An 11,545-nucleotide genomic window follows, 5' to 3' on the forward strand; every position below is an offset into this window, starting at 1 on the left:
GAGAGAGAGGGAGAGAGAGGGAGAGAGAGGGAGAGAGAGGGAGAGAAGAGTGAGCCTTACAGGCTTGCCTACAGCCTGATCTTATGGAGGCTTTTTTTTTTTCTTCTCTTTTCTTTTTTGGAGAGCTGTGTGGAGATTTCAGGACAGTTTCTCTGTGTAGCTCTGGCTACCCTGGAACTTCCTCTGTAGACCAGGCAACTTTGAACCTCAAGAGAACCTCAAGAGTTTAGACTTTACACTCGCTTCCCAAGTACTGGGATTAAAGGAGTGCCCCACCAGGCCCGGTGGCATGGAGACATTGTCTCAGTTGAGGTTCCCTCCTCTCAGGTGACTTTAGCTTGGGTCAAGCTTGGGCCACAAAACCATCCAGCACAACTGACCAACTTGTCACACAAACCCATCACTGTAAAGCCACACCCTTCCCTCTCTTGTTCATCCCCAAGATCACACACTGATAGAAACATCACAATATAATCACTTTACAAATGAAAAGGGTCCCACAGTCTTACAAATTCAAACCCTTTTTAAAAAAACAAAAAAAAAAATCTCTTTTTAAAAAAATTATTCCAGTCTCTTTTAAAAGTCCAAAGTCTCTTTTAAAATCAAAAGTCTCTCAACTTGTGGGACCCTATAAAATAAAATAAAAAAAAATAAGTTAAATGCTTTCTTATTTCAAAAGGAAAGAACAGTCCCACTCAGATCAAAGTAAAACCAAGCTCCAGCCGTGTAAATAACTCAATGTCTGATATCATATCTGGAACTCACTCGCTATCTTCTGGGCTCCTCCAAGGGTTTGGGTCACTTCTCCAGCTCCACCCCCTGCAGCCCACACAAGCTTGTCCTCTAGGCTCTGACCAGCTCCACTCCATGGCTGCTGGTGTTCTTGGTGGTCATCCCAAAGCGCTAGGGTCTTCAGCTGCAACTGGGCCCCACTTTCACCAACAGCCTCCCATAGGCTCTTTTCACTGTGCCAAGCCTCAACTTCTTTGCATGACCCTTTCAGTCCTGGGCCATCAACTGCCACCAAGGCTGCAGCGTCACCAATGGCCTCTCCTGGTGACTCACAGCACCAAGCCTCAGCTGCTCTCCATGACCCCTTCATGTCTTTAAAACCAGTACCACCTGGGTGACTCTTACATGTGACCAAGTTTAGCACCAGGTACAATCTTGACTGCCTCTGGAACACAACCAGCTTCTATGTGTTGACTCTGAGGAAACACTTCGCAGATTTCATCTCGGAGCTGCTGGCCTTTTTGATCTGAGCTGATTCTTCAGCCCCAGATGATCAGCGTCCATCACCCCAGTAAAGCGAAGGTGTTACTACAGTGTTTCTGTTAGCTTGTGAATCACAGCTGAGTCTTCGGCCTCAGCTGACCAGAACCAGGATTCTTAGCCCAAGATAGCAACAGTCTCTGATAGAGACCTTAAGGGACTCCCAGACTTCCCTCTGAGATTTCACAAGCCAGTCACACGTTACCTGCGCTGTTCTTAACGTTCTTCTCTTCCAAGATCCCACAGGACAGCTCACTGAGATCTCAACAACACTCAATGGCTTTTCTAGCCCAAGGTTCCAAAGTCCTTAAATAATCCTCTCCCAAATACATGGTCTGATCAGTCACAGCACAACTGGTACCAACTGCTGTCCTAGCTAGGGTTACAGTTGCTGCGATGAAACACCGTGACCAAAGCGACTCGGGGAGCAAAGGGCTTATTTGGCTTCCATTTCCACAGCTTTGTTTATCATTGGAGGAAGTCAGGGCAGGAACCTGGAGGCAGGAGCTGATGCAGAGGCCATGAAGGGGCGCTGCTTACTGGCTTGCTCAGCCTGCTTTCTTATAGAACCCAGGACCACCAGCCCAGGAATGGCTCCACCCACAGAAGGCTGAGGATCCCATTAGTCACTCACTAATCAAGAAAATGCCTCAGAGCTGAGTGGTGGTGCATACCTTTGAGCACTCAGAGGCAAAGGCAGGAGAATCTGAGTTCTCCCAAGTTTCAGACCAGCCCGGTCTACAGGGTAAGTTCCAGGACAGTCAGGGCTGCCCAGAGAAACCTTGTCTCAAAAAACAAAAACAACAACAAAAAGAAAGAAAGAGGAGGGCTAGAGAGATGGCTCAGCAGGTAAGAGCACTGACTGCTCTTCTGAAGGTCCTGAATTCAAATCCCAGCAACCACATGGTGGCTCACAATCACCCATGATGAGATCTGACACCCTCTTATGGTGCATCAGAAGACAGCTACAGTGTACTTACATAATAAATAATAAATAAATCTTTTTTAAAAAAAGAAAAAAAGAAAGAAAGAGGAAATGCCTTACAGGCTTGCTTACCTGCCGTCTTAGGGAGGCTTTTCCTTAATTCTCAGATGACTTCAGCTTGTCTTCAACTGCTTGGCTCAGTTTCCTTTTTTAGTTTTAGATAATTCAGGTCCCAACCCAGGGATGGCGTTGCTTACTCTCAGGCTGGGTCTTCCCACTTCCACTGAGACAATCAAGACATGCCTGCAGACCAACCTATCTACAGCAGTTCCTTGTTGAAACTCTGTGTCCAGTTGACAATTGAAGCTAATCATAATCCTCTCTGGTCATGTTATTGCTTCCTGGATGTGCCTACAGAAAGGAGAACAGAAGCCTGGCCAAGTTGACTGAAGCCTGGCCAGCCCACTGCCCACACCCAGCCACTTTGCTATTGGCCTAGCCCTGCCTATCTGTGGCATGGCTCCCCCAAGCCTCTCTTACCCAATTGGTCTTTCGAGGTTGCAGAGCACAGCCCAGCATTGAGAAGACACCCAGGGACTCTATCGACCTATAAACCCTAGGCATCTTCTATCCCAGGCCCACAGGTCACCCGTGTCCAGGGTACAGACCCAGGCCATGGAGGCACAGTAACTATAATGTCCACTCTGTCCTCCTTTCTGTAGGCACAGCCAGGAAGCAATAACATGACCATAGAGGATTATGATTAGCTTCAATTGTCAACTGGACACAGAGTTTCAACAAGGAACTGCTGTAGATAGGTTGGTCTGCAGGCATGTCTTGATTGTCTCAGTGGAAGTGGGAAGACCCAGCCTGAGAGTAAGCAACGCCATCCCTGGGTTGGGACCTGAATTATCTAAAACTAAAAAAGGAAACTGAGCCAGGCGGTGGTGACGCACACCTTTGATCCCAGCACTCAGGAGGCAGAGGCAGGAGGATCTCTGAATTCAAGGCCAGCCTGGTCTACAGAGTGAGTTCCAGGACAGTCAGGGCTACACAGAGAGACCCTGTCTTGAACAGCCCCTCCCCCAATAAAAGGAAAACTGAGCAACAAGTAGGCATGCATTCATTTCTCTCTGTTTTTCACTGTGGATGAGATGTGGCCAGCTACTCAAAGCCTGGCCACTGCGACTTCCCTCAGTGACACACTGTAACTTAGAACTGGGAGCTGAAACAAACTCTCCCCCCTTTAGCTGCCCTGTTGGGATATTTTATGATGGTGACCGAAAAACAGCTAGCACAGAAAATGAGTGCCCAGCCAGAGCACCTGGCACATGCCCAGGGCTGGCATACAGGTGCCCAGCCCCTGGCACAGTGACACACACAGGCAACTGTGGGAAGGTCAGTGTCTTTATTGAGGTGACGAGGACCCAGAGTGGGAGGCCCAGGCCCTGGCACCCCCCAGTATCCCTTTCGGGGGCCGCAGCACCAGTCTCTTCCTGAGGAGGTCCAGGGCCCGGTGCCAGCCACGTGCAGCTCAGGCCTGCCCGCTTTTGCTCTTCGAGGACCAGATCTTGGACAAGAAGGACTTGGACTTCTTTCTCTGGAGGCCTGAGGGGAGGACAAAGCCATGTAGACCCCGGTGAGGCTCCTGTGAGGGTTTCCTTCCCTGCCACCTGTGGGGCTGCCCCTCCCACAGGAGGCCCACCCCCAAGCTGGGGGAGACCATCCTGCTCACCCCCGATTGTGCCCCATAATTACCCAGGTTCTGGATCATACTCTCCAGCATTTGGTCCTCTTCCTGTTCCCTGGAATGGAGACAGGGCAACTGTAAGGGATGTGGGCCCTGGAGAGCTACAGGGAGCGTGTGCTCTCTCTATACCTTAACACCAGAGTCAGCCCCACTTGCTGACTTGCCCTCACATGAGAGACTCCACTCCTTCCTCCATCACCAGGCAGATTCAGGTCCTCCCCAGCCTTGCCAATCAACAGTGATCTGGGGATAACAGGCAACCTGGTCTGACCCTGTTAGGGTCACACAGAGTTTGGCTTGAGGCCAGCCTTGGGCTGACCCTGTGTGGCCTGGACATTGGGCCTCAGTTGACAGAGAGAGAACCGAGAATAAGCACGCACACACTCATTTCCCTCTTAGATGTGACACCACTAACTGGCTCAGGCTCCTGCCACAGCCGGGAGCATGGAGAAGATCTGAAACCACCAGAAAATACTCAGCTAGACACATGTGATTAAAATTAAGTACTAAGCTGGGCTTGATGGTGCAGGCCTGTCATACCAACTACTTGGAAGACTGGGGCAGGACTATTGAGTTCAAAGCCTAGCTGGGCCAAAGAGTGAGTTTGAAGGCCTAGGCAACTTAGTAAGACCATGTCTCAAAATAAAGTATGAACAATGCTGGAGCCATAATACAACACTAGAATCTCCCAGTGAGAGGCTGGGGGTGTGGCTCAGTGGTAGAGCCCCTGCCTAGAATCCCCCAGTGAGGGACTGGGGGCGTGGCTCAGTGGTAGAGCCCCTGCCTAGAATCCCTCAGTGAGGGGCTGGGGCATGGCTCAGTGGTAGAGACCCTGCCTAGAATCCCCCAGTGAGGGGCTGGGGGTGTGGCTCAGTGGAAGAGCCCCTGCCTAGAATCCCCCAGTGAGGGGCTGGGGGCGTGGCTCAGTGGTAGAGCACCTACCTAGAATCCCCCAGGGAGGGGCTGGGGGCGTGGCTCAGTGGTAGAGACCCTGCCTAGAATCCCCCACTAAGGGACTGGGGGCATGGCTCAGTGGTAGAGCCCCTGCCTAGAATCCCCCATGAGGGGCCGGGAGCAGTGGCAGAGCTTTTGTGTAGTATTCATGAGGGTAAGTTTAATTCCCAGCAACACACACACAAGATAATTTGTCACTACATCCACCACTATAGAACTGTTTATGCACAGAGAAGAAAACACTCAGCAGAAGGGGACACAACTGTCCTCATTCCAGAAAGGTGGCTTATGGATAAAAGCAGTTTTAGGGGCCACAAAGATGGCTCGGCAGTTAAGGGTGCTCACTCCTCTTGGAGAGGACCCACTTTCAGGCCCACACGGCAGCTCAAAAACACCTGTAACTATGGCTCCAAGGGAATCTGATGCCCCCTCTGGCTTCACAGGTGGCTGCATACACGTGGTGCCCATAAATCCTTGCAGAAACGTAATTACACATATAAAAATAGTCAATAAACACATCTTTTATTTTAAAAAGACATGTTAGGCTCACAGTTCAGTTTCCCAGGCTAAAGACTGCGGTCTATCAGCCACTCATGGCTGTCACACTGAATGACGGGCCATTTCCTTCATGAGCTATGCGGGGCAGTGCTGTAAGAAGCCCCATGGGAAGACTAGCCTCCCCATCCCCGAGTCCTCTTGTGTAATGCACCCTAGGTCTCACTAAGTAAAAGACGGCCTGCCAGCTGGGAGCAGCTCTCACCCCAGGCTACCCTCCCCAGGGTCCCTTGTCCCTCACCGGAGCCGATCCTCATCCAGGAAGTCAACGATGTCACTTCGGTCATTCACGGTGTTCACGTATTGGCTCAGCAGCTCCTGCTCCCGCTGGCGGTCCTGGGGGGACTTCAGACCCTCTGTGGACACAGCCTGCTGTTAGTAGAAGCTCCATTCTGTTCAGGGACAGAAGAGCCCCAAGGCCTGTGTTGCTCTCCTCCATTGGAGGGGATGGCTTACAAAGTGGACCAGATCCAGGGACGGTCCCCTGAGTGTGGGGCCTGTGGTCTCTGTCTTCACTATGAAAGGGCAGGGGTCCTACAGCCAGGAGGATGTGGTGGAAGGCTGTTCCTATTACTTAAAGTGTCCCTCCCATGTCATCCCCTTGGACGACCTCACACTAGCTGTTGGGGGCTAAGAGAACACACTGTGAGGCCCTTACTTTGAAGAGCATCAAACTCAGGCATAGGACAGCTAAGGCGTTTGTCTGGGGTCACACAGCCAGAAGCACAGGAACAAAAGCCATAACCCTCATGGCTCAGTCACGACCCTATCACCATTGGACTCTCATGGGTCAAGGCAGAGCAAATGGGGAAGCTGGCACATGGGTTGACGGCTCCCGGGCCAGGCTTCCTGGGAACAGGCACCCACCTGGCTTGTCCATCAGCCTGCGCAGCTCACCCTGGAGATCCAGCTGCTGCTCCTCCAGGCGCTGGTCCTTGGACCTGCAGGATGCACAGGTCTGAGGCTCAGCCTGACCAGGATGTTCCCAACCCCATCCACCGGGTGGTCCAGGCAGGGTACCACAAGGCTTGGGGGTCCTCACTTGTACATGAGTTCCGATTCCAGCCTCAGCAGCAGCTGCTTCTCATGAATAAGCCGGAACCAGTCCACCATGAGGCTATCCTCAGAAGCATCTGTAGAGACACGGCTGGGGTAGGGAAGGCCACAGAGACCCTGGGACCCACACTGGTATGGAAGGGCAGGCTTGGAATAGTATGAAAGCTAGCTGGGGGTACCCAGGAGAGCCTGCAGCCAGCCTGGGCATGCCAGTCTGCAGCTAGTATGGGATGGAGCCAGCCTGTACCGGTAAGATGCATGATTAGTCAGCAACCACCAAGGGATGGCCAACTAATGTGGCCATGGCCATTCAGTGCAGGTAAGACTTATAGGAATATGGCCTGCCAATAAGGGGATGGCCAGCTTATGGGCGTGGCCAACTATCGGGTATAGTCAGCCCATGAAGGTGTGGCCAGTCATCTAGGGGCGTGGAAAGCTGACAGAGTGTGGCCATGGTCAGCAACAGGGCACGGCCCTGGGTAGGGCCAAGTTGCTCACCTCCCTCAGCTGCCCGCAGCCGCTTCTCCAACTCAACACCCCTGAGCTCCAGGGCGTCCAGTTGGCTCTCAATGTCCTGCAGCTGCCTCTGCAGCTCCTCCTGGGGGATATAGTCGGGGTGGAGCTGGGGGAACCAATGAATAGTGAGCAAAAGGTAAGGACCAAGGCCCAGCTGCCCCCTGAAGCCCAGTTTACTCACCCTGACTGGGGAAGTCACAGCTTCACCAGGTGGAGCAGGGCCACTGTCCAGGACTGCAGACCTCTCTGGAGAACAGACAGAACCTGGATGTGGCTTGGACATGCCTTGGACATAGACTGACCCCTCTGGTCTAGGCTGTGAGCCCTGGCAGGCATTGCCCTCCTCAAAACAGAACGGCATCCCTGGAACTGACCTCTTGACCGCCAGGTGGGTGACTTCTCCTCCTTACAGCTCCTGGTCCCATCTTCCTGCTTCTTGGGCTCTGACTGGAGCCAATCAGCTGAAACATCAAGGCTGGGAGGGACAGCTAGTTTCTTGCGGTGTGATGGAGAAGGAGAGAGGGCTGCCGGCACAAGAGGGAGTGAAGACATGTGTCAAGCCTGCTGGCCAGAGCTCTGACACTGAGTGGAGCCAGAGCTCTACTCTGTCACAGGACAGCCAGCATCACAGTGCCATGTACCTCCCAAGGTAGCCCCCTGTCCTGCCCAGACTGGCCATGTCCTCCCAGGGAGGCAGCATCCAACAGATCCACAAGGCCAGTGCTGCTGACATTACATAGTGTGACCTTGGAAGGTACCCATAGATGGCACGTGACCCAATACGTATGTGTTTACAGACACATCTAAACATGAATGCACATACATGCATCCATGCCTGACACATACATACACATATATTCAGCCTGTGCCTGAACATGCCTCACACACATATATCCCATACATGAACACACATGTACACACATACAGAACATGCCTTGCACATGTACATTCTGTGTCTGAAAACACATGTGCATACGTACAGATCATACTGGAACATGCCTCATATACATACATCCCATGAATACACGTGTGTCCATTTATCCAGCCAGTGACAACACACATTCACACATACCTTATTACATCTACACATGCATGTACATGTCGACATCCCATATCCAAATAGGTGTGCATACATAAATCTTGTGTCTGAATATACATGTACACACATGCCCATAGACATGTCTCACACATGACCATACATGAATGCCCATTAAACCCCTCCAGGAACACACATTCATACACATCCATATCCTGCATACACGCCCTCTGGCTGAGCAGGGCCTCTGCCTGACCCCAGTTGGAGTATATACAAGAACATGCCTGAGTTCCCACAAGCGTTACCTGCAGGCCTGGGCCCGGAACCAGCAGAGCATGGTTTCCTCTTGTGCTGAATAGAAGTCCAGGTGATATGGACGCTGGAGTCAGAGCTACTAGAGGCTTTCCTGGAAGTGTCCCCTACCCTTGGCTCTGCCAGGACTGGCTCTTTTTGCTCCAGAGACCTGGGTGGAAGATAAAATTAAGTCCCAGCCCAGATGGGGATGGCCAGGAGTCTCAAAGCCATGTGCCTATGTCCAAGGTCCTCATGGTCTGAAGGAAGCCACCTGGCCAGTCCTGCATCATCCTGGCCTCTAATTCCAGGACCTCCCTGCTTCCACCTCTAGGGCACAGGGCTGTGGGTCTCCACATACTCCTTGTGGGGCCAGGGTACCTCAGGCTTGCAGGGACCAACTACACTGACACTCATCCCAAGCCAGGCTCATGGGAGCTCCCTGGAGTGACACCTGCCCAGCATTCACCATATCTCTTAAATCATCCCACTGAGATGAGATGTCCCTGTCACCTGGAATGTAAAGGGTCCCAGAATACACAAGCTAGTGTGACCCAACTTTTTCTACGGATACTGAAAGGTCCAAGTGCGTGTATGCCTTTCAGCCAGAGCTGTGTCAATTCTCGCATGTACACTGCCATGTGCCCACACATTCTTAATTAGGCACCTGCTATATGCTGGCTCAGATCATCCTGCAGACCCACAGACACAGGTATAGCCCTGCTTCTGAGCCCAGCCCCTGCTCACCTCCCAGCAGGGGTTTTCTTATCCACAGGCTTCAGCCGGGCCCTCCATCCTTCCGGTCCCTCCTCTTGGCCTTCCTGAGAGGTGGGACCTGGACCTGAGGGTAGAAAACAGATCAAGTAGGTAAGACAGCTTGAGACATCTCTTTCTAGCCAACTGCATCCTTTGACACCCACCAGAGCCAGCCCACCACACAGGACCAAAGTGGGGCCCCTAGCCTGGCGACTGTATTGTGTACCCCTGAGAGAATCACTGCCCCTTCCTGGGACTCAATTTCCAATCTGTCAGATGGGTGTTGACACAGAAGGGAAGCCCTGTGGACCGGCTCTCTAATGTGTAGTGTAATGAGGAACGACTAGGTGTGGCTCCCTATCCGTAGTCACACCTAGCTTAGCTCACACCTAACAGTACATTCAACAGGGAACTCCATCAAGGGAAAGTTGCAAAAAGATACCTTTGTGGTGCATCCTGAGCCCTGCTTCCCCAGACACCCACAGAAAAGCCAGAGGCATGCAGACAGAGCAAGGTGTCTGAGAAGAGTTACTGGGGGGTGCAAGAGGAACCCGGGGCCTCGTTCTGCTCCCTGGGGACACCGCTAAGGGCAGAAAGCATAGTGGCCTGGGCTAAGATATGAACCTGGGACAAGGGTCATGGTGTGACCCTGGCAACACTGGCCACAGCCACAGCCACATAGGGGCAGTAGATGAAGACTCACAGAGGACTATGGGTCCTGAGAGCTAAGCCACCAAACGGCAGACACCCCAAACACCACTCAGAAAGAAACACAGTCAGGACATATATATAGCAGCAACACTTGTGGAGCAGCAGACCCCAGGGACCCCATCCCATAGCAGGGACTCTTACCTTTTACTCCTGCCACCTCTGCTTGTGGCCTGGAGCCAACGCTGGTCTTACCAACCCTTGGAGAAATATTCGGGCTCTTTTTGCCAGCCTGGAGAAATACAGCCGTATTGCCCACATTCACTGGGGCTGAAGGCTCTAGCTTTATAGTGAAATTAGGAGTCTGGGTGGTTAAAGCTGAGAGCTTGTCTGAGGGAACTTTTTGTGGCACTTCATTCTTGGGAAGGGTTACCAGGACAGAGGAAGTGGCTGGGAAGGACCTGTGGGGAAGAGAATGGGCATCAGGTACGGGCAAACCCAGGAGTCACCCTCCCAACAAAAAGCCAGTTTCCAGAGTGACCTCAAAGAACGGTGGACAAGCTACCCTCAGATAGATGGCCCGAAGCATCTGCTTGTAGCACTCGCATGCGCCGCTAGCTGTTTTATAGTATCAAATCTGGTGTCCATTGGGAATAAAGTATCCCCCAAATATATTCAACGTGGGGTGCCAGCGCTGAAGCACTATGGGCAGCCATGGCTCGAGCCACAGGCTGCTCTACACTTGCCCATCTCAGTACTAAGATACTCATAGGCTGAGCAGTCTAGCCAGGCACCAGCCCCTGCCTGGGATGCATGGCTCTGGGCTATCTGAATTCCCTGAGGTAACACACAGATGCAGGTTACACAGAGCCTAGGAAACATGCGGCACCGCTCCAAGCTCTGACAAGCCCACTCTGCAGAACCTTTTACCACAGCCCAGGAACAGCAGCACAGTCAATCTCCTCCTGACCCTAGGGCCAGCTCAGGAGCCTCTGGGCACCAAACGGGAGTGGGTTCAGGCAGTTACAAACCAGGAATGTCCTACCTAGAAATCAAGGACCAACCCAGCTTACTAGACAGCTGTACTGGGCTAAATGGGATACCCCAAAAACTCACATCCTCTGGGGAGTCGCTGGAGATCTTGGGGTGTGATATTATTTTTAAAAAGTGGTAGTGCATGCCTTTAATCCCAGCACTCAGGAAGCAGAGGCAGGCAGATCTCTAAATTCAGGGCTAGCCTGGTCTACAGAGTGAGTTCCAGGATGGCCAGGGCTACACATATATAAAAGCCTTGTCTTAGAAAAAACAAAAGTGGGTGGTGAGGATCAGTCAATGTGACCCACATTATAATGCAGTCATACTAGCGTACAGTGGTCAACATTCAAAACACTAAGGTCATAAGAGGCCAACAACGCGAATGTGGAGATGGACCTATAATCCCAGCAATGGGGAAGGTGAGGCAGGAGGATTTGGAGTGGATGGTCATCATGTAAATTAGAGGGCTGGGATACACAAGATCTCGTCTCAAAAACACCAGGACTGGGCTGGCAAGATGGCTCAATGGATAGAAGCGCTTGTCCTGAGAGCCCAACAACCTGAATTCAATCCGCAGAACCCACACAAAGGTGAAAGGAAAAACCCAACTCCATAAAATTGTTCTCTAACTCCACACAGACATTGTGACATATCCTCACCTCACGCACATCATACAGAACTTTTTAAAAGTCCTGGGCGTGGCTCAGTGGTAGAGCCCCTGCCTAGAATCCCCCAGGGAGGGGCTGGGGGC

General features: G+C 52.0%; 1 protein-coding gene across 2 annotated transcripts in view; it reads right to left on the reverse strand.

Moving 5' to 3' along the window:
• Positions 1 to 3,595: 3,595 nt before the first annotated feature.
• Micall2 (MICAL like 2) overlaps positions 3,596 to 11,545 on the reverse strand; it is a 31,643-nt gene continuing 23,693 nt past the window's right edge. For both annotated transcript variants that reach the window (XM_029477010.1, XM_021163326.2), the window contains exons 7-17: positions 9,964 to 10,220; positions 9,103 to 9,196; positions 8,370 to 8,527; positions 7,403 to 7,552; positions 7,210 to 7,274; positions 7,011 to 7,134; positions 6,499 to 6,589; positions 6,324 to 6,397; positions 5,698 to 5,812; positions 3,956 to 4,002; positions 3,596 to 3,805 (exon numbers count right to left, since the gene is read on the reverse strand). In XM_029477010.1, coding sequence (XP_029332870.1) covers positions 3,732 to 3,805; positions 3,956 to 4,002; positions 5,698 to 5,812; positions 6,324 to 6,397; positions 6,499 to 6,589; positions 7,011 to 7,134; positions 7,210 to 7,274; positions 7,403 to 7,552; positions 8,370 to 8,527; positions 9,103 to 9,196; positions 9,964 to 10,220 — 1,249 coding nt within the window. In that variant the 3' untranslated portion in view covers positions 3,596 to 3,731. The remainder of the gene's footprint in view (positions 3,806 to 3,955; positions 4,003 to 5,697; positions 5,813 to 6,323; positions 6,398 to 6,498; positions 6,590 to 7,010; positions 7,135 to 7,209; positions 7,275 to 7,402; positions 7,553 to 8,369; positions 8,528 to 9,102; positions 9,197 to 9,963; positions 10,221 to 11,545) is intronic.

This window comes from Mus caroli, chromosome 5, assembly GCF_900094665.2.
Source record: "Mus caroli chromosome 5, CAROLI_EIJ_v1.1, whole genome shotgun sequence".
Taxonomy (NCBI): Eukaryota; Metazoa; Chordata; class Mammalia; order Rodentia; family Muridae; genus Mus; species Mus caroli.